This window comes from Colletotrichum acutatum, assembly GCF_030867785.1.
Source record: "Colletotrichum acutatum strain CBS 112980 chromosome Unknown BDZ83scaffold_104, whole genome shotgun sequence".
NCBI classification, from domain to species: Eukaryota; Fungi; Ascomycota; class Sordariomycetes; order Glomerellales; family Glomerellaceae; genus Colletotrichum; species Colletotrichum acutatum.
The window spans coordinates 17,787-38,188 of record NW_026849098.1 but is presented as its reverse complement, the minus strand read 5'-3'; the positions used below and the strand labels follow the sequence as shown (position 1 = coordinate 38,188).

The following is a 20,402-nucleotide window of genomic DNA, read 5'->3' as shown; positions in this document are numbered from 1 at the left end:
AAGAAGTCGGTTTGCGGGTGTTAGAGGAATTCTATGGTGGCGTTTCGGAGATGGCTGCACTATCATCGATACTTTCAGATCACAAACATTGCAAGTATATCAGGCCGTTCAGGTTGCCGTCATGCCCCCCTAGATTATCATCAACCGTGGGAGCGAGCGACAAACAAACCGCGGTCCTCTTCAAACAACAAAGCCAAGAGAAATCAACCATCCCGGGTGAGCGATAAAGGCTGTTGTCAATGAACGAAAGGAATGAATCCAAACGAGCTGCAGTAAACTTGGCTTTCACTTACATCATGATATCCATCAAGGTCAATGGGTTGCTATGGAGATAATGTGTGTGTATCTGCCACACGATGGGAGCCGACACAGTTCCCATGAAGTTCTTCGCCAAAACTATATTTCTTCTCAGAACAGAATCACAATAACCTTCACAGCATAATGTGTCTTCTGGAAAATATCTGTCCCAAAAAAGCTGTTCCAATCTATCTCCGACTAGGTTCTCAACGCAGATACGACTGGTACCACAGCCATCTCCGTTACCATCCCACCGCACCGTCAACAAAGCAACCGATACGGATAGAGCAACGTTTGGCTCAAATGACGTCTAATTTGGGCTCAAGAATAAATTGAAAATTATAAATTGTTATTTGGTCAAGCTGTGATAGTACGACTGAATAGATTGGCGGGGGGATTTTACCTGTAACAATAAGCATTCGAACTACTGGATATTACAATACCGCGGCAATGATGTTGACAAAGAGTCCATTCAAATAAGGGTCGGAACGGTGAGCCGTGATCGAGAATTCGAACTTAAGGTAGCAAGACAAGATGTTACAATGGCGTCTAATTAAGGCACGACCTAGTATCTCATACTACGATGACTGTCCCCAGTTCATGGCGACTTCAAGAGCAACTATTCTGCAACCGCCTCCAGCTACCAGTAGCCTGTTCCACATCCTCCGCATTATAGGAATGCACCATGATACTCTCTCCGACCCGGCCTGCTCTAACACCTATCTTCGCATAAGATGTCATCCTCACCTCCCATACTTGATCCAGACAGCACACCCTCCCACAAAGAAAATCCCCAACAATATCAAATTCGTCAACACCCCCTCAATCCACCTCTTAATCGCCATCTCCTCCCTCGCCTTCCACCCACCCCCAGGCCCAACAGCATTCGCGTGGGGGAACGGCACATCGGGCACCTCTTTACCCAGGAACTTGCACAGGGGCTCCCATCCTTCATCAGCTGACCACTCAAGAAGTCGATCAGGGGGCACCAAGCCGCGAATCATATCACAGTGTTCTATGCGTGTTTCCATGTCGTTAGTCCCCGTCATCCCATAAAAGGTTTTCCTGCCGCGAGACGTGTGTCTGTCTTGTCGGCGGAGGTCTCGTAGATCAGACCACAAGCATCCACTCAAGGCCAGACAAGTCTCCTGTGACGCGCGTGCAGAAAAGGCTTGTGCTTGGAAGAAGGAATAGAAAAGACTTGAACATAGTAAAAAGAAAGACCAAAAGGCTTGATCCCCCCAAAAGCAACGTGGAGCCGATACCAAAGCGGCAGCCAAGACGAGAAGAAGCAAGAATACTTACCACGATAAACCCACTTGCCATTCCTCCTAATCGCCTTCGCCATATCTCCATCTGGCGCCCGGAAGAACAAGGCCCACAAGAACCTCTCATAGACGTGCCACGCCCAAAACGCCTCCCGATCCAACAGACTCGACAACCAGAAGCTCCAGCTCTCGTTTACGTGAACCAGCGTCTTGACCGCGCTCTTGTGCCACGAGTCAAGGTCCCGCCGCACGTTGAGGACGACTTTGGCCTCGGGGTATGCCCGGATCATCTCCGCCGCAAAGCAACTCGCCGCTGCGTCTGTCACCGCGACGCAGTGGCCCAACAGCTCGTCAAATTCCTCGGCCGTAATCTGGCAGTCGCCCTCTGATGATGGGTCATCAATCTCTTTCCCCCCTTTGCGTTTCGGCGACGATGACTCGCCGCCGCCGTACCACTTCTTCCGAGCCAGTTTCACCCATCCTGTGGCAGGAATCGGCGGGTCGTCGTAGACGATATCCCAGCCGTGGTAAGTATGATCGTACCCGAGCGCAAGCAGAGCTTGCTGCAGGGACTCGGTAGCGCTGCGCGGCGGACCGACGCAGAGAACCTGCATCGGCTGCGTGCGCTTGCGCTTAGGCGGTGGTGGGATGCGGTAGACGTGATTTTCCAGGAAGCGCCACCACCAATGGTCGAGGCTTGACATTGGCGAATGCATGGCGGCCCGGCACGCTTTGTTTCGTTCCGTTTCGTTTCGTTGGCGGTAAATCCGTCTCCCGCGGTCACTAGTTTAGTCCCGCGTTTGTCGGTTGTCAGTTCCCGCTGCTCGACCCGATGTTCCTCGCGGGTATTTCGTCTCGTTCCGCTAGTATTTCGCTACGAATATCGAGTATCCTTGGGCGCTGGTGGTCTCAAGATTTCTGAAGACCGAAGATGAGCTGAGCTGCAGACGAAAAGAAGCACACAACCGAGCGTGCATACGTTTGTGCCGCAGACGTCAAAACGTGCGACAGCTCCCGCGTTATATAACAGCAGAGAGCTCTCTACCCCCCGTCAGGTCACTCCACCGAGAGGAAACAAGGAGCATGTGCTCACAGACAATGGAAACGTTTTGTTGGAGACCATCGTGTCGTCATAGCGTTTGGAGAGCTGACTTTTTGGTTTCTTCTCCTGCTACAACAAGGAGCCAGCAATTGCATGAACCATCCCTACAAGTTCCGAGAACGACGGAGGGTTACTTTGCAAAACGCTGGCGCGGAAGGGGAGAACATGGGTATCGGATGAGGGGGAGAAGCACAGGAGCATGAAGGACAGCCTCCGCACGGCGCACGGCTCGGCCGTGGTGCCCTCGCCTTCCCCACACCCGATGCCTCCGTAGAGCGTCAGCGCTTGCGAAATAGAAAGCTTGCTTCCAGGACAGCTCTGCTTGAATAGGAAGATAGGGCCACTTGACAGGCGTCTGTTTGGAACTTGAAAATGCCTTGGTATAATGTGATGCGCCGGCCGAACGAGGCGACCCTTAGACGAACCGTGAAGTGTGACGGGGCCTATACGTATACCGAGACAAGCCTGCCTTTCAGGCTGTCAACCTTCGGTCTCGGCTCTTCAGCCATGCTTGCAAACCCAATATCCCGTCTTGCTCCCCTCTGCTGACTCCAATGACCGCCAGAACTTGGTCCATCCAGGGCGTCCGTCGCTCCGCAAGTATTCCACCTCCTTGACCTCGCCCTCGCTTTGCTGGCTCTCTGCTGCAAGAAGTGCGGTATAGAGTGATTGATAAAATAGAACCTGCTTCTCAATCTCCGCTGGCATCGCGTCGATGGGGCCCAAGATGAGAGACTCCAGCTCGTCCGTGTCCACTTCACCGAGAGTGGAGATGAGAAGTGTTGTCACATTTGGTCGAGGAACCGGGACCCTACGAACGGAGCCCTCAAAGGAAATGTGTATCCGCCGAAGGGCAGGGAAGTTTGGCGCGATGCTTTTGATGATGTTGAGGTACTGATCTCGGGGGCTCAGTGCGCGAAGCTCAGTGATTGTGGGTGCTCCAGGTGATGGCCGCGGGGACTTGTCTAACGACTTGTCGACTAGGGATTCATCACGGTCTGGTATGCGTATCTCTAGCGACGTGATCCAATTGAGCTGCGGCGTAGCGATGGCATACGGAAAGTACATGGCCTCAAGCCTCTGCTCGAACTTGAATGTGTTGCTCGCGTACAAGACCTGTATCGTCTCTTCGTAGCTGCAAATCAGTCAGTATCGGTCATTTGATGTGACACAATCACCGTTGGTCTAATCTCATGCGTCACGATGAACTCGCCCGGGTGCGGAGAATAGACTCACGCTCTTCGACATGTCAGCAGCCACGGGAGTATACCCAGATATGTCTCCTTAGGACCACACGTCTGGTAGAACCCCCTAGGACACTGATCAGACAGTTTGGTCTCGAGCTTCCGGTCCTCGGGGCCGCACACGCAGCTCCACCAGTACCACTGCGGCGTCATACTCGCATCGGCAAAAGGCGGATCCATAGGCGACACGCTCGGTGAATGAGGGTACCAAGCCGGCACAGGCTGATGGCCTTTCCGCCATCTCACATCTGGCTGGAGGCTGCGGCGGTACAGTAAGTAGAGGTGTAGAATCTTGCGGCCAAAAGCTAACTGGTAAATCTGGTAGCGGAGGTCAGATGAGAGGACCTCGAAGAACGGCCCCGCAGAGCCGTCTACGCGCTTCTTCGCTTCCCTGGACGGCTGCCGTGTCCGAATGGGCAGGGAAATCTGGTACCCGGCGACGGCCTCGGCGTCGGGGGTTGCTTCGGCTCGGTTGTCTCCCTTGATCGACGTGGCCGGGGCTGCGTCCGCATCCGGAGCGGTGAGAGGCGCGTCGCGCGGCATGGCTCGCGGTAATGTGTCGCGACCCAGGCTTGGTACTTGGAGGGGTAGTTCCGACATGGCTGCTGGGCGCCCTAATGGCAGAACAGATGGCGGCGCAGAGCTTGATCAGTTTGCCCGACTATCTGCTGTGTCTGTGAAAGCAAAAAGAGCACGAGACGTTGCAGGAGTAAGGAAATCGAGGGGGGTAAGGCAGCAGGTGGTCTTGCAGACTTGAAGTACCGCCCAAATGAACCATCTGGACGCCGGGCGTGACTCCGAGAAGGTCCCGGATCGGTGCGACTGCCCTGAATTTGGCGATAAGGCGGTGCTCGGTACGTACTCTTCGCCAGGTCCCAGGCAGTCTGCAGTCTCAGATGGGTCCTTTGTACAGTATGAAAATCAGGAGGGAAGGAGCGGCCAGCGGAAAGACAGGCGGCCTCCGCACAGTGTTCGGACTGTACCCCTGAATCCGGCGACTGAAGCAACTGCAAGCGGCCGCAGGTCAAGAACGCAGATGCGTCTGGGAGGATTCAGCTAGGTATTAAGGCAGATCCAGAAGCAATCAATCACCAAGGCAACCTGAGGCTCAACCTCACGATTGTGAAAATATCACTGGCAATTCAGCCTCGGGAACAACACAGATGATTCTCTTAATGTTTGCGACATGACAAGAGCCCGAGACTACGCTAGCAACTTTCCCCAGCATCACGCCCCTGAACTAATGGCTGTCGGGCATTATCAGGCCTTACAGCCTCCAAAAATCTTCCAATCAAGTAATAATCCCGCCTGTCCTCCTTTGATTTCTGGTTGCTTCTTTGTAGTACGTGCTCACACATGAGCGGTAAGTGGTCAGAAACCCATCGCGATCAGAACCCAAACGACGATGCCAATGCCCGAAACTGCGAGCCGCTGGGCTGGGCTTTGAGTCACGACGGCTGGAGTGGACGTCGTGGTGGCAGCAGGAGGGTCGTCCGTCAAAATGAGAGTCTGGAACATCGGCCCATCAGGAGTCGATGTAGCGACGACAACGGTGACATTGCGTGGAAGAGAAACGGCAACGGGAGGGTCGTCGTACGGGGTCAGGCTGGTGGCGCCGGGGTCGCTGGGAGTCGTCTGAGGTGGCGTGGAAGGGTTGGTGTATATCTCAGTCATCGGCGCAGCCGGCGGTGCGGTAGCCGCGGGAGGATTCGACTGGACACTGCCGTAACTCTGAAGTCCAGGGATGCTCTTCGGCGGGACATGAACGACAACCGTCTGGACGACGACTGTGGGAGCCGAAGGAGATGCTGGCACCAGACTTGTGGGAGTACCCGACAGCACGGTGCAGGAAGTTGTCAAACCATTACTGACAGGTGTGACGCTCTGGATGATGACGGTAGATCTCGTAGCCAGTTTCACGGTACGGGTGATGGGAGGGAGTCGGATGGTGGAGTACGTGATATCTGAACCCGGATCACTGCCATCTGGACTAGTCGAGGCCGGACCAGCGGGAGACGGAGCAGAGGGGAGCGACATCTCGTTGCAAGCCTTGTACACATTGGCATAGCTGCAGGTCGGTGGATTGAAAAATCCACACTGGCCGAGCGCGGTGTTGCGATTGCACGGGTAGCTGCAGAGAGCCTCGTTCACGACCGGGAAGATCTGGATGCTGCTGCCACAACGACAACCACTATTGCGGAGAAAATCAATCATCAGTATCAATGTGCAGTTGGGATGTTAATGTAGGGAATGTCTAAGCATATGCCCTGGAAGATGACTTACTCGGGGAAAGTAGCAGCGTAGTTGCGACCGGTGCAAGCAGACTGGCACTGCTCAGGGGTGTAGCCTTTACCAAAGTCGACAAAGGCGTCGAACTTATCCGAGGTGACACTGACGCATCCAAGATACTCGAAGCCGTAGATGACATGGTTGGCCTGAGCCGCGACCATGACAGCCAGCAACAGACTGAGCAGGGGCTTCAACATGCTGGGCAGGTGTCGTGAGTAATGAGTGGAAGTAGTTGTGCTCAAAGAAGGTCGGAAATTGACAGCGTCTTAGTGACGGTGGAGAAAGCGAGTGATGACGGATTGTCAGAGTTGACGATGAAAGAGTGTCTGAAGAGTGATTCTGTGGAGGGTTAGAGGAATTTGTGGAAGAAGAAAAAGAGGCGAGACCTAAGGAGTCTGTAAGAAGAGGCAAGTAAGGGAAGCCTTGACACCTTCCTCTATCATGGAACCTGAAGTTGCGGAAGGCAGGAATGAGGTCCGAGGAGGCGGGAATACATGCCTTCCTCACCTTCGCAGGTACGTACTCTAGTACCATACGAGGCAGGTAGGCACCCGCCCTACCTTGGGTAGAGGAAAAGAGACATATCGAGGAAGGAGCAGAGTGTCACACCACGAAGTTCAAAGGAAGAAATGGCGAAGAAATGCCTTTGATTCTCTGCTCGGTCTATGTCGTCACAGGTGGAAGGGCTCGACGGGGACGGCCCATACTCTTCCATGCCCAAGTTCCAACACCGCCGCAGAATGGTAGCAATCGTCAGAGCTCTCCTTGATCATCATGATACTCTCGAGGCGTGTGAAACCTCCAAGAGCAGTCTAGAGCCAGTGATGACGGGGGAGGAGCGGTTACGGCGCAAGAGCCAAAACACAGATTCCCGCCCGTCGGTGGCCGATCGAGTCTTCATCACCCGATTGCATACACATAGAAATGTCCTCCGCCGCCAGACCTATCCTCGCTGGAGCCCATGCGGCTCGCTTGCTTTCGTCCACGATTCAGCAGATTAATGCTTCTTTCTTGACGACGCAGAGACGAGCTTCTTCTTGACGCTCTTGGGAATCTTCTCCTTGCGCTTCTCGCGCTTAGCCTCCTTGACCGCTTGCTTGTGTTGCTATGTTGTATTAGTAACGCTACTCCTCGTATACCACGCGATGTGACTTGCCTTCTTCTCCTCCTTGTCCTCGTGCTTGCGCCCCCTAGGCCGGCCCTTGTCAAACTTGGAATCGTCCTCTTCGCCACTAGCCAGAGAAGCTCCGCTGCCTGACTCGTCCTCTGATGTCTCCTCCTCCTCTTCCTCTTCATTGTCTTCATCCTTGACGACAGTGTCGGCCAAAAGGTTCTTGTAGACAAGCTTATCACCATCACCCTGCCCGATCTTGGCGGCATCTTTCTCAATGTCGTAGACCTGCTCGAGGGTCTGGGGAATATACTGTTTCCGGAAAACCTCGTTGTCAACCTCTTGCTCGGCAGCAGCCTCCTCGTTGTCCGCGGGCCTGTTGGTGTAAAGCTGCTCGATAGCCTCGCCCAGGGCGGGCTCCTCGACAGGACCGTCCGTCGCAGAGATGAAATCAAAGATGCTGCGGTCGCTGAGCGTATCGACGCCCTTTCTCCTGAAGAAGTCGCCAACGTTCTTGATATCCATGCGCAGGAACTCCAACGCCCGCGGGTGATCGGGCTCAACACTCTGGGATACATCAATGATGTACAGCTTTCCGGCATTGTACAAGATGTTGTACTCGCTCAAATCGGCGTGGACGAGCCTGCAAATCTGATATATCCGGCGCATGAGGCCCAACAGCTGAACGTACAGTGACCTCCACTGCTCTTCGACGTCATCACCAGTCAAGTTGGCGTCTCTCAGACGGGGATACGCCCATCCCTTCTTGTCGCCAAGGAAACCCATGGCCAGAACGTGCAGCTTCAGGCTAATGGGTTCTGGGCACGGGATACCCGCAGCGTGAATTCTCCTCAAGTTACGGAACTCCTTCTCAGCCCACAGCTTGACCATCTTTCTGTTGCTGCTCTTGTCAAAGCCCTTCTGGAAACGGTGCTCGCCAGCGATGTATCTTTCGCGATCTTTGAAAACGAGAATCGATGTCTTGTACACCTTGATGGCGCGCTGAACATTGGGACCGTCTCCCTCGGGATGCAAAATGGCGTGGTAGACGTTGGCCTCTTTTCCAGTGCTGATGGCACCGTGAATTTCACTGACGATGCCGCGGTTGATCATCTGCAGCAGGATCATGCGCGTACGCTGATCCAGAACCTGCTCACTTGTCGCACGATCCGCCTTGTCCTTGCTCTTCTCATCGGTATCCTTGACGCTATCCAATCTGATCTTGGCAGCATGCTTGGAGAGTGCTGTGATCTGGTCGTCGACGCTCGACTTGGTATTGGCGGTCGGTCTTTGGACATTGGAACGAGGGACGGCATTGTCGTTGCTGTTGAACATGCGCTGGCGGTTGTAGGACTTTGTCAGATCGCCAGAATCGGCAGTCCAGTCCTCGTCGTCAATCTCTTCATCCTCGCCAAAGACGTCCTCCAAGTCGTCATCGTCTTCTTCCTGGCCTGCGGCATCGTGTGGCACGGTTCTCAGCTCGGCGGGGATGTCTTCGGTCTGTTCGTAGCCCTGGTTGGGGCGGTATGTATAGGGGGGCTCATGGGGAGCAGCGGGAGACTCGTTGGAAGCCATAGTGAGCGCTTCTCCTTTGGATTGGCGGTGCTCGTGATGTAGCTTGTCTGTGGCTTGGTGTTGGCACGAGGCTATTCAAGGTAGAAACAGTAGGTTGCTTAGAGCGTGGACGTTGAGTAGCCCTCTGCCCCTCCATCGTCGCCCGGGATTTTCGAATTTTTTATCTTATCAGCGGTGGCGGGCGTGGCGGGGTCGTTGGACTCATTTTTGGGGGGCAATTGGGGTCCGTGCCCAATGATGAGTCAACACCACGGCGAGTGACTGCGGTTTCTCAGTGAATCAAGGTGAATCACCGCTGGAAATTTGGAAAGCTGAGCACTAAAAACACGCTCGCTAAAGAAATAGGCGAAGCTCGCGCCGCATCCGACGAGTGGGTCCAATTGGCGTGCTTTCCAAGTCAGGTACGAATACCTGCACCTTCCGTTAATTCTCCGGGGGGAGTGGTAAGACACCCGTGGACCTCAGGCGCTGACCGCCAACTTCAACTCGTGACAAGACAACATATCGCGAGCTGAGAAATGGACGCCCAACTCCACCCCGGCATCGCCTCGTTTCGGTAAAGTGTCTTACTACCCATGCAACATGCAACATGCATACAACGCATCTCATCAAGGATCGTCTTGAGGTTGCGTCTGCCGCGGCATGCACAAGTGGCCGCCTCGGTCCACGAACAAGCCAACGGGGTTCCGAGATGTGGCCTCGGGTGTGGTTTCTCAGGTCTCGGCCGCACCGTCTAGTCTAGAAAAGCTGTTATGAGAACCTTGGACGCGTAAATCTCTCGTGTTTGCTTCATTAATTGCGTCTGATTCTACGATACGAAGACGTCTGCTTTCATTAAAGAGACCGAGGCGGGCGGTCCACCGTGCAATCCAGGCTAGTTCGGGACATAATACATCATCATCCTAGAAACTCTACCAATCCCTCCACGGCTCTCTGTCTTCGCGTTCTGCTAGGTAGGGGCTGATGAACTATCCAAAATATCCCGTCTTCTATACCTCAGCCGGGCATGATTTCTCGCAACCTCGTTGGGGTTCGTCCATCATTCCAACGCTCTGGGCATCTGTTTGCGCTTGGGGCTTCATCATCCCACTTTACATATGGCACTGCCGTCCTGCCGTCACCGGCTGATGCGGTCTACTGTTCTAGTCACAACAACTTTGTTCTTCCGCTGAATTCTGCAAGATCATGAGCTCGCTCAAGCAGTCTGAGAGGCATTTAGATTTGTCGCCCGAACCTCTCAATTGCTTGGGCACAAACTCTCGCCAATACGTCAAGTCTCGCGGGAAACGGCGCTCTTCTAGTGTGGGGCATGTCATCTCGGGTTGCCGAAATATGTTGTGCGCAAATCCAGAACAGTCTCTGGCCCCAACTTAGTTTACCCAAGGCAGGCGTCAAGACAGCTCTGCTCGCACACTTCGCCGTCAGCTTCATTTCAGCTGCTGTAACTATCTGGGGACTGATTTCAAGCTGCTATTATGAATTCAAAGCTACGATGAACACTGAAAAAGTCAAGCTCACAGCTGGCTTTGTAGCTCAGCTTTCAGAAGTTCAGCCCCTTCACCATTCATCCCTTCGGGAACCAGCGCGGCCGAGAAGTGTGCCGATCGAACCCATGCCGTTCCCCTCTGCCGATAGTCACTATGCACTACCGGCAGCTGTCAACAGGCAAGCGAGATGGTACCAGGGCGTTGGTGCCGCCGACGAAGCGATCATCTCCAGGCACGGCCCTTGTGCGGGGAGCAAAAAGGTTATTATAACGTTTGCCAACCAAGTCTCCCAACGCTACGCACAGCCAATGACACCCGTTCACCAGATCATAGGCAATAGTTCTCAGGCTAAGACGGGGTCAGCCTACCCATCCATGCACAAATAACCTCTGTCTCATCGCAATGAGGTAGTTCCCTATACTTTGCCTAGACTCTGCTGGTTGAAACTAGCCGATGGCCAGGATCTGCGCTCTTGTCTTCTTATATCGTCAACCTTCCCTGCCCCAAAATTTTGTCTCTTACCTCTAAGGAACTGGTTCGTGATGTGTTTTTGATTCCATCATCTTTCATTTGCGGTGAATTTTGCTTAGCATCAGTCAGTATCCTCCTAGCTGAGTCGCCAGGCGTGATGACTTCCTGCAAGCGTTGGGCCTGGCTGTTTGGGGTTATCGTCGTCCTTCTTACACTCACTACGCCCGGGAACGCTCATCATAAGAAGAAACCGGACACGTTAGCCCCGCCGCCGGCCCCAATACCGAGACCATCCATATCTCAAGGGCCCAGACCAAGGCCTCCTCCAACGCCTGTTCCGATAGCACCACCAGGTCCCAAGCCGAAGCCAACGGTAAAGCCAACTTCAATACCAAAAGTACCCCCCGCACCAGTGCCCATCGCACCGCCAGCGCCTAAGCCGAAGCCGAATCCACCAAAGGCAAAGCCCGAGTTCACAGAGGAGGAGATTAATAATGGAACGGCGCTGGCCAAACTGAACAAGAGGGCACTCGAGAATGTGCGAAGGATCAACGTCCCACAGAAACATCCAATATCCAACATTACGACCAATGGTACGAGGTTGTGCCAGGGAGAAGGCGTATTGATGAGGAAAGAATGGTGAGTAAAAGAACTTCGTCCTCGTGGGTTCCCAGAGGCGGCTGCTAATCCCTTGACAGGCGGAAGTTGACTGTCACGGAAAGAAAATCTTTCATTACTGCCGTGCAATGCATTATGAACGAGCCGGTCATATCAGACCCCAAGAGAGTGCCGATGGCGAAGTCTCTTTACGACGATTTTGTAGCTGTTCACTACACCAGCTTCCGCAACACACATCTTACAGTGAGCCTTTGCCATGATACGAGGCACATAATAGTATCTACCTTGTGATTGGCATGCTGACGATCACCCTAGGCCTCATTCTTTGCATGGCATCGTTATTACTTGGCTAGCTTCGAGCAAAGATTGCGTACACAATGTAGATACAAAGGTAATCCCTTCGAGATATGTACCTAGCCATGACAACGTTCGCGAGGCTCACTTTGATAGGTGCTCTCCCATACTGGGAATGGGGACTCGATGTAAATAACCCAGCCGCCTCACCTCTCTTTGACGGCACCGAACTCTCACTAGGAAGCGATGGCGAGTTCATCCCCCACGATGGCCTGCAGCTACGTCAGCCCTTCTCAAACAACACCATCAAACTCAAACCCGGGACCGGAGGTGGTTGCATCAAATCAGGCCCCTTCCAGAACATGACCGTCCACATTGGTCCCGCCGCGCTCGCGCAATACGGCATCACGAAGCCCTTCAACGTCACAGATCCCCTCCAAGACCTGCCCAGATGTCTGAAGCGGGACTTGAACAAGGACGTGGCCCAGCGGTTCAACTCATTCAGGAACACGACGACTCTCATTCTTGAACAGACCAACATCAAGAACTTTTCGTCGCTATTACAAGGAGATGATCGCTTCTTCCCTAACACACTGGGAATCCACGGCGGTGGTCACTTCATCATCGGTGGGGATCCTGGGGCGGATGGCCTCATCGCACCCGGTGACCCGGCATTCTGGGTCCATCAAGCCCAGGTCGACCGTGTATACTGGATCTGGCAGAACCTTGACTTCAAGAACCGTCAGGGAGTATTCGGCACGATGACGCTGCAGGATAATCCAAAGAGCCCCGAGGGCAGTGTTGAGGATGATATTGACCTCACGCCCCTCAACTCGCCAGTAAAGATCAAGAACCTGATGAACACGGTTTCTGGGGCGCCGCTTTGCTACATGTACGAATAGTAGAATTCTTTTAGCGACTGTTTGACTCTTAATAGATTTGATACCCCTCAGCTTCTCCTTACCTATGACTGAACACTGATGACACCCTGTTGGCGTTGGACGTAAGTATTCGGATGTCTTGCCTCTCTATTAAACATCCAACCTAAAGTTTCTTCTTTCCAGGGATATAAGGGATCTTTTTTTTCTTTCATTTTCAGCCATAACAGAAGGCCGCCTCAATTACCATCGGCGTATTCTACTCAAATTGGAACCATGAGTTTAAACAATGAGGTCGGGTGGCGAGCGCCACAGCGGCTGATCACTAAACGGGTCTACGGGAGTTTTGTAAAGAGCGAACAACATACTTTATAACTGGGTTTGCATTTGAGTTGCATTTGCGTTCCGTTGTGACTGGCCCACTATATAGAGATACTCTGTCCCGAGTCAGGATTCGCAATGATCTGCATGGAGCTGATGCCTCGACTTACAGAAGTCTCAGTTAACTCTCCTCCGCCTCAAAATCGCCTCGTTCTCGTGAGTCCAGTGAGTGCGACAGACCAGACAAGAACCCTTCTCGAAAAAGAAAGCCACTCGTTACAATCTCAAACTCTAGAAAAAAGAAAGGAAAAAAGTGTGCATAGGTTCAATCCAACCAACCAAGCTTCCCAATCGTCTGGCGAAACCTAGGACTACCGTTCATGGCCCGACATTCACCCCGTCCACTCTTCTCGACGAGGAACAACCTAGTGACGATCGAAAACAAGCTTTTCTAAGATTAGACGGTAGCGCCCACGAGAGCCGTCCGTCCTCCCACTTCGGGTCCCCGCCGAGAGCCCCTTTCATCGTCGTAGCCTGGAGCTTTGGGGGGGGGGGGGGAGGTGCCCCGTCGTCGGTCGATCGGGCCCGTCAAAGCGTCACCCGCCAAGGTCCAACCCCGAGGCTTTGGGGGGAAGGGAAACGCGTGGCTCTGGTGTTCTGAAACATCTGATGTTAGCTCTCCGCTAGCAGTCTAGTTTTGGTGTTGGAGCTTAGCGTTGGCGTTGGAAGTGATGAGTGTTGGTGTGGGTAGGTATTGTTTGTGTGGCGGTGACGTCTACAAACATTCTCCCAAACTCCGTTCAACGCATGCTCTCCTCCACTTAAAAGTCTGTTTGCTTATCGCCCGGAGCATTTCCTTTGAAATCTTTGCCGAGAAGGGGGTGGTTCTGTTGGTTTCCGTTTTCCGTCCACTCATCAGACAAAGGAAGTCTTTCTTTCCAATTTTCTGTTTGATAATGTCAGGCGTTATTATCTAATTCGCTTCTGGCTTCTCTCGTCCCATACTTCTCAAAGACGCCGTCCTCGACCATGCTATCCCAACTCTATGCATGACGGCACCCCACGTCAGGTTCACCACATATATGTTTTCAATCCTCCAAAAGTAAAGCGGATAGCGGCATTCAATTTGCCCCAACGCAAGCGAAATCCCCTACCAACTTGTTGATTCTCTGATGAGAGACCCGAACCAGCGTGTAACGCAAACAAGGCATTGTGGAACCGACGTGTACGAAGTCGGGGAGGAAAACCGCATTGCTCCCTTACACAAAAGTATCACGACGTCAAACAGACCAGGCCCTCAGACCGACGTCACCAACCACAAACGGGAACGTCTCTGCTTTTTTGTTTTCAACCAGCGAATGAGGCGCAACGCCTTTGTTGCCGTATATCCGTCCATTTCGTATCACTTATCTTGGGCAACGCGAACACGTCACCCTTCGTGTCTTACGAGACACTAGAGCAACTAGCTGCGAGTTCGACCCGTCTCGCCCGCTTCCCACCAAACGCCCAACGGTCGTTAGATTTCGCCACGGCGATTCGAATTTCGCCCTTTCTTCACATCGGATTCATCACCCTGGATAGCGCATCACCACAAACACACGATGTTGTCGATGCCAGCTCCTCGGATGCTCTCAATGATGGGTCCAAGATCAAGTCGGAATGTCCCCATCGTCTACTTCTTGTTGGCAATCTGCCTCCTACTATTCTTCGTCCAAACCGAGTTCGGGTACACAGTCATTGAGAAGGTGGCCGATGCGAAACCACCCAAGATCAACAGCCTGACATCGACACCGACTCCGAAACCCAAATACAAGCCGCAGCCGACATGGACACCACCACCCATCAAAGACCCTTTCCCGCTTCTCTCTTCGGGCATGCCGCCGCCGGTGCCATCATGGAATAGACCCGAAAAGCCTAATGTCTACCACAAATACTCCTTGACGACCGCGCCGCCATTGATGATTGGCTTCACGCGGAGTTGGCCGATGCTGCTGCAGACAGTTGTCGGATACATCACCGCTGGATGGCCAGCCGAGCAGATCTACGTCGTGGAGAATACCGGCGTTCACGATTCGAATGCCCGGGGCCGGTTGTCGCTGCAAAACCCGTTCTATCTCAATTACACGCAGCTCCACATGCTCGGCGTCCACGTCATGCGCACGCCGGTCTTGCTCAACTTTGCGCAGCTCCAAAATTTCTTCATCACAGTTGCAAAGGAGAAGCCGTGGTCGTACTACTTCTGGAGCCACATGGATGCTTTCGTCCTCTCCAGCGAGGAAGGAATCCCAGGAATCTCTGGTGCGGTCGGCACGCCCGAGTACCAGACCATCTACGAGCTGGCCGTCAAGGAGCTGAATGAGACGATGCGATCTGATCACAAGTGGGGCGCACGCTTCTTCGCATACGACCACCTCGCCCTGGTGAACCCGCGCGCTTACGAAGACGTCGGTGGCTTCGACACGTTCATCCCGTACTACATGACGGACTGCGACATGCATTGGCGGCTCGAGGAGGCGGGATGGAGCATCAAAGAGGCGCAGGCGGGTATCGTCCAGGATGTTGCGTCAGTGCTGGATGACTTACGCGTCCTGTACCGCGAGGGGGAGGTTCCCGAAGGGTTTGGCTTCACGGATCCGAATCCACCACAGAGCAAGGTTTTAGGCGAGGTCCCGCTAGAAGACGACAAGCGGAGCCTGCCGGTGCCTGAAGCTGTTCCGGAATTGGATGAGACGGGGGCGCCGGTGGATGATGCGGCTGATGGCGCGGATGAGGGTTCAACGACGGTTGTCGATCCTTTGACGTCTTTCAGGAGGCTGCACAGAATCAGCCAGGATATGTTCAATCATAAGCATGCGGATCGCGAGAGGAATACTTGGCAGTTGGGTCAGAGGGGAGGAGATCCGCGAGAGCCTTATTCATATGACGCCCTTGGATTTCAGATTGGGATAGACGTCATGACGGAGGCCGGACGGGAGACTTTCCGCCGGAAATGGGGCCATCGAGAATGCGATTTTGGTGCTGCTGGACTGAGGCCCAGCGATGCGTGGAAAGTAGAAAAGGATTGGGAATAATGGAGTTTAGAGATTTGGAAGAGTGGTACGGACATACACGGAGTCGGCGTCAGGAAACAGTCTCTTAACAACTTCGAGTTTCTATCATGTTAATAATGACAATCAGATCATCAAACAGTTACCACGTTTTTTTCTTGTTTCGCTTGATTCAAATAGCTATTGACTGCCTCCGAAAGTAAGAATCCATCCGTCGTCTGGAGGTCAAATCTCAGAGACTGCTAAAGTAAGCGAGTGTCCCAATCAAGGATGTCGATTCAAGGCTGCGAAAGCATGAAAGGTATGCATATTGCTCTTCCAGCTTGTGCTACCTTACCGAAAAGCCCTCGAGTGTAGCAGTCAGTTGGAGAGAGCCAAGGACCTTACTTATAAGATGACAAGGTATCAGCGTTGCATCGCATCTTCGAGTTGCACATGGGAGCTAAATCTGTTCAACTACGGCTAACTGCTTACCAAAGTGGGGTAAACAGGCAGCAATCTTCAACAAGCTGGTTGCTCATTTTCCACTCTCACGAACTTCCAAGTAACAGCCACCATTCTCAATCAACGGTCTTAGTCTGTCTCACTTCTACTACGTTTGTATGAGTATGAAGACTGCGTTTATGCGGTATGCAAGCCACCAAGCTCGAAAACCTCCCTCCAGAGGTGTTGACTGCGATCTGTACTTCACTCAGAGACGACCAGGCGGGACTCTTATCAATCTCTCGGGCTTCGAAATATCTGCGGGCAATTTCAGCCCCCATTATATTCAAACATATCACCGTCACGACAAGTACTGTGAGACGTCGACCTCGAAGATCTAGCCCTCGTCCAACTCGCGATACCCGAGCGAACTTACTACGCACCATAGTCACCAAGCCAACGATCGCCGCGCATGTTTCTAGTGTCCACTGTCCATCATCACGGGGCGTCGTGCCTGCAATAAACGAGGAAGACATGGATTTCATCCTTCAGACAGCCTCCAAATTCGATGTCCCTATCCCGGAACTACTCCGTCTCGGGGGTGCTCACCCATCTCTCGAGGGTAGGCGGGGCTGGGCCCTCAGTGACGACGATATGCAGCGGCTCGTCACTGTGCGTGCGTTCTTCGCGGAACTCATCATCGCACACACGCCCAATCTCGTCAAACTCGACTATAGTGTAGGCCTTTACAGGAATGCCCTCCAAATATTAACGACAATTCGAGGCTCATCCTCATTCCACCGCCAGCCCATGTTCCCTTTGTTGAAAGACGTCCACTTGCGGTTGTTCGGGCCCGGTACCTTTATTTGGCCATTGAGTGAGATGGCTCCCAATCTTCAAACCCTTCGTATCCAGGGTGTTACGGCGCCGATGGAAGGCTTGCACTTTGAAAGGGTCAAGGATCTCCGACTTAGCTCATCGAACTTTACGGGCTCAGAGCTCAGGGCTATATTGACAGGATGTCCCGCTTTGACGAATTTTGAGTACGATTACTATTCTCTCAGAGACGAGAGGTGTGCTCCGCAAGATGTGATTGACGCTTTGGAGAGCTTTGAATCACAATTGAAGGGACTATCTTTGAAGTTCAACTCCAACACATGGGCAGACCGGAGAAGAGAGCCATCCGCCATGGATCAACATCAGCCCAATTCGGGACTCCTCACCTCTCTAAAGCATTTTACCGCCTTGGTCGATTTACAGCTTGACAGTGTGTGCTTGTGGAAAGACACGAGCAAGGAGTCGGCACGCGAGGTTCAAGAAGAAGGGACAAAACAAATATTCATAAATCTTTTACCAAGGACCGTAAGGAATTTGCGACTCACATACAAGAGCTCGAGGCCGTTTGAAGATGCCCTTCCCGCCCTTGCGCACCATCTCACAGATTGCTGCCCCAAATTACAACTAGTTCACAACAAGCTGCGTTTTGATGGTCCATTGTCTCAAGAACTTCTGGACCAGCTGCGGAAGGTTAGGGAACAGTTTGCTTCACTTGGTGTCACTTTTGAGTTCGATGTTTCTAGGTTAAACGGATGTGTATATGTTAACTTGGATGATGGAGGGCTGCCGGTCTCCATTGAAGCGATGACTGAAGAGGAATGGGTCCTTTCCGCATTAGGCTAACAAGGAAAACATTGAGTTATTTGATGCATGAAGACTAAGAGATGAACTTATCAGCAGCATCAGGACATTTCCCCTAAAACGTACTAATTCTTGTTTTGGAAATACGGTCAATGATGAACTGAACAAACAGCATACCATAAACTAAAGTAGCATTCAAGAATCATCCGAGCCGGCTTTAACTTGTATCAAAGCCCTTCAAACTACCAATCACCCATTATGAACAGAGGCCAATGTTCACACGAATGACTCACCAATAGACTGTGCGACATGAGAGCTTACTATTGGCTGAGTGGCTCTTAGTAAGTAGGCATCGCAGCGGGGTCGAATAGGCAGCAGTGGGCTCACGAGGATCCTGCGAACTTGTTGAATTATCTGGAGAACAGGACGACTGTTGGCACCTAAGTTTCAAAACTCCTTGAGCTTTTTGTACTTACGTAGAACCTCCTCCGTGACTTTGCTGCCTTGCTCAATAGTCTCGAATCTCTCAGCTCAAGATCCCAGCCGCAAAAAGCCGTTGACCGCACCGAGCCCCCAATGACTACATCGAGAACCCTGGAGGAGCTTCCGACAGAGATTCTTTGCCAAATCTGCGTTCAATTGAAGGAAAATGGCGGTTCAGACATATTGAGACTGTCACTGGCCTCGAGAAGATTTCGGGTTATTACGATCCCATACATATTCGGGCGACTGTCCTTTGTGACGTCTCCTTTTTCAAATGTCGTCGATGAGAACGCTATAGACAGCCGAATAGGCCTTCTAAGAACGATTATCACGAACTCTAAGATTGCCTTCGAGGTCAAAGAGATTGAAGGCTTACTCGGTGGAAGATGTCTATTAGCCAGGGAAGACCTCGATATTATCATCCGGGCAACCTGCGACTTTGGAATAACACCACCAGGGGGTCTTGATCGGGTTCTAAAACAGTGGCGGAATTCTGAAAAGTTGCCAGACATGCAGTTTGGTCTCAATCGTGGAATTTGGAACGCCTTGAGCAATTTCATGACAGAAATGCTTATTGCCCATACCCCCAACCTCCGAAGTTTGGAGTACAATGTACACGGCAGCCCAAGCGCATTGAAAACGCTTGACGAGGCGGTCAAAACCTACTTCAGGGTTCCGCTGCTGCCCAATCTGGTAGATGCTTACATCGAGTTGAGCGGCTCGGCGGATCTGGTGCAATCATTGGCAGAGGCTGCTCCGGCTCTAGACAGCCTCTGGCTGAGTTCCGTTTGGGGACTTGAATCCGGGATTCAATTCAAAAGCGTCAGGGTCTCGATCTTAACCAAAGTAGACTTGACTGCTGCCGAGCTCAAAAAGCTTCTGAGCGGTTTTCCTGGTCTCAAGAAGTTCTGGTTCACATCAAGCCACCGCTCGACGCGCACCGGGAGCACATCTCAGCTATGCCGACCCCAAGAGGTGGTAGATGCCCTCTACGCTCACAATCTGGGGATCACAGAGCTGACACTGCGATTCAATTCTTGGGACTGTAATGAGTCAAGCCAGGACTCTCATACCCCGCTCCATGGTCTTCTTACCTCGACTCAGGGGCTCAATAAACTAGAGGATCTCGATTTTGACGGGATGTGTTTCTGGGGTAGAGGCGATTTCTTACATGGATCACAGGCTTATGATCCTGTGAAAGTTCAGGCTCTCGCAAGGCTTCTCCCCCGTAGCCTCAAAAAGCTCACATTGACGGGTTTGAAGAATGGCCCATTTTATGAAGATTTGGAAGCATTGCGGAAGAGGATATCGGAAATTCTGCCGGAGCTGGGAGTCCTGCAGTGTGGACTGCGACATGGAAGGGCACTGCCACAGGATAAAGCGCAATACCTGATGGAAAGCTTCGCGGCTCAGGGAGTCAAGTTTCAAGACTCGGCAAGCATTCAGTTTGGCGGCGATGAGGACAATTAGATAACTGATACCTGACCTACCAACTTGCCAATCTGGATCGAAACTGCTTTCAACTAACTCAAAGACTCACAAATTCGCTTCCCGCCTGTCTACATTATTGACCCTAAAACGCTTTTCATGTGTCGTGAAGGGAGCGACTCACAAATTCGCCTCCCGCCAGACCGACATTGTTGACCCTAAAACGCTTTTCATGTGTCGTGAAGGGAGCGAGGTGGCATCGCCAGGTATCTGTTATCCTGCTGCGATGATTACGCTCCATTAGTACTGAAGTAAAGACCATAGCGTGATTAAGGAACATCCGCATCGACTTTGACACCTCCTTTGACCCTGGGACTGGATAATCGTGGTTACTAGTCAGCGACTCTTGGCAGCTAGGATAATCGGAC

General features: G+C 52.5%; 8 protein-coding genes across 8 annotated transcripts; 4 read left to right on the top strand and 4 right to left on the bottom strand.

The window, feature by feature from the left end:
• Window positions 1-1,040: 1,040 nt before the first annotated feature.
• Window positions 1,041-2,281, bottom strand: BDZ83DRAFT_586255 (P-loop containing nucleoside triphosphate hydrolase protein; the record flags this gene model as incomplete). Its single annotated transcript, XM_060505930.1, has 2 exons — window positions 1,041-1,312; window positions 1,603-2,281. 2 exons carry the CDS (start codon window positions 2,279-2,281, stop codon window positions 1,041-1,043), a joined length of 951 nt encoding a protein of 316 aa, XP_060361069.1.
• An 887-nt stretch (window positions 2,282-3,168) lies between these two features.
• Window positions 3,169-4,511, bottom strand: BDZ83DRAFT_586148 (uncharacterized protein; the record flags this gene model as incomplete). Its single annotated transcript, XM_060505919.1, has 2 exons — window positions 3,169-3,802; window positions 3,904-4,511. 2 exons carry the CDS (start codon window positions 4,509-4,511, stop codon window positions 3,169-3,171), a joined length of 1,242 nt encoding a protein of 413 aa, XP_060361068.1.
• A 771-nt stretch (window positions 4,512-5,282) lies between these two features.
• BDZ83DRAFT_562321 (uncharacterized protein) lies at window positions 5,283-6,382 on the bottom strand (the record flags this gene model as incomplete). The annotated part of the gene is made up of 2 exons (XM_060503577.1): window positions 5,283-6,102; window positions 6,195-6,382. Coding segments are annotated over 2 exons (1,008 nt in total), but the record flags the coding sequence as incomplete, so codon positions are not given.
• Window positions 6,383-7,019: 637 nt separating this feature from the next.
• On the bottom strand, window positions 7,020-9,176 carry BDZ83DRAFT_21519 (RIO1 family protein). The gene has a single exon (XM_060501732.1). The coding sequence runs from the start codon at window positions 8,884-8,886 to the stop codon at window positions 7,306-7,308; it is 1,581 nt and encodes a 526-aa protein (XP_060361066.1). The 5' UTR covers window positions 8,887-9,176; the 3' UTR covers window positions 7,020-7,305.
• Window positions 9,177-11,001: 1,825 nt separating this feature from the next.
• BDZ83DRAFT_586267 (uncharacterized protein) lies at window positions 11,002-12,658 on the top strand (the record flags this gene model as incomplete). The annotated part of the gene is made up of 4 exons (XM_060505931.1): window positions 11,002-11,483; window positions 11,543-11,705; window positions 11,778-11,853; window positions 11,913-12,658. The coding sequence occupies 4 exons, from the start codon at window positions 11,002-11,004 to the stop codon at window positions 12,656-12,658; spliced, it is 1,467 nt and encodes a 488-aa protein (XP_060361065.1).
• Window positions 12,659-14,592: 1,934 nt separating this feature from the next.
• On the top strand, window positions 14,593-16,026 carry BDZ83DRAFT_586254 (uncharacterized protein; the record flags this gene model as incomplete). The annotated part of the gene is made up of 1 exon (XM_060505929.1): window positions 14,593-16,026. The coding sequence occupies one exon, from the start codon at window positions 14,593-14,595 to the stop codon at window positions 16,024-16,026; it is 1,434 nt and encodes a 477-aa protein (XP_060361064.1).
• A 511-nt stretch (window positions 16,027-16,537) lies between these two features.
• Window positions 16,538-18,372, top strand: BDZ83DRAFT_21450 (uncharacterized protein). The gene has a single exon (XM_060501731.1). The coding sequence runs from the start codon at window positions 16,633-16,635 to the stop codon at window positions 18,103-18,105; it is 1,473 nt and encodes a 490-aa protein (XP_060361063.1). The 5' UTR covers window positions 16,538-16,632; the 3' UTR covers window positions 18,106-18,372.
• BDZ83DRAFT_633233 (uncharacterized protein) lies at window positions 18,274-20,098 on the top strand. The gene has a single exon (XM_060509018.1). The coding sequence runs from the start codon at window positions 18,640-18,642 to the stop codon at window positions 20,014-20,016; it is 1,377 nt and encodes a 458-aa protein (XP_060361062.1). The 5' UTR covers window positions 18,274-18,639; the 3' UTR covers window positions 20,017-20,098.
• The last annotated feature ends 304 nt before the right edge of the window (window positions 20,099-20,402 follow it).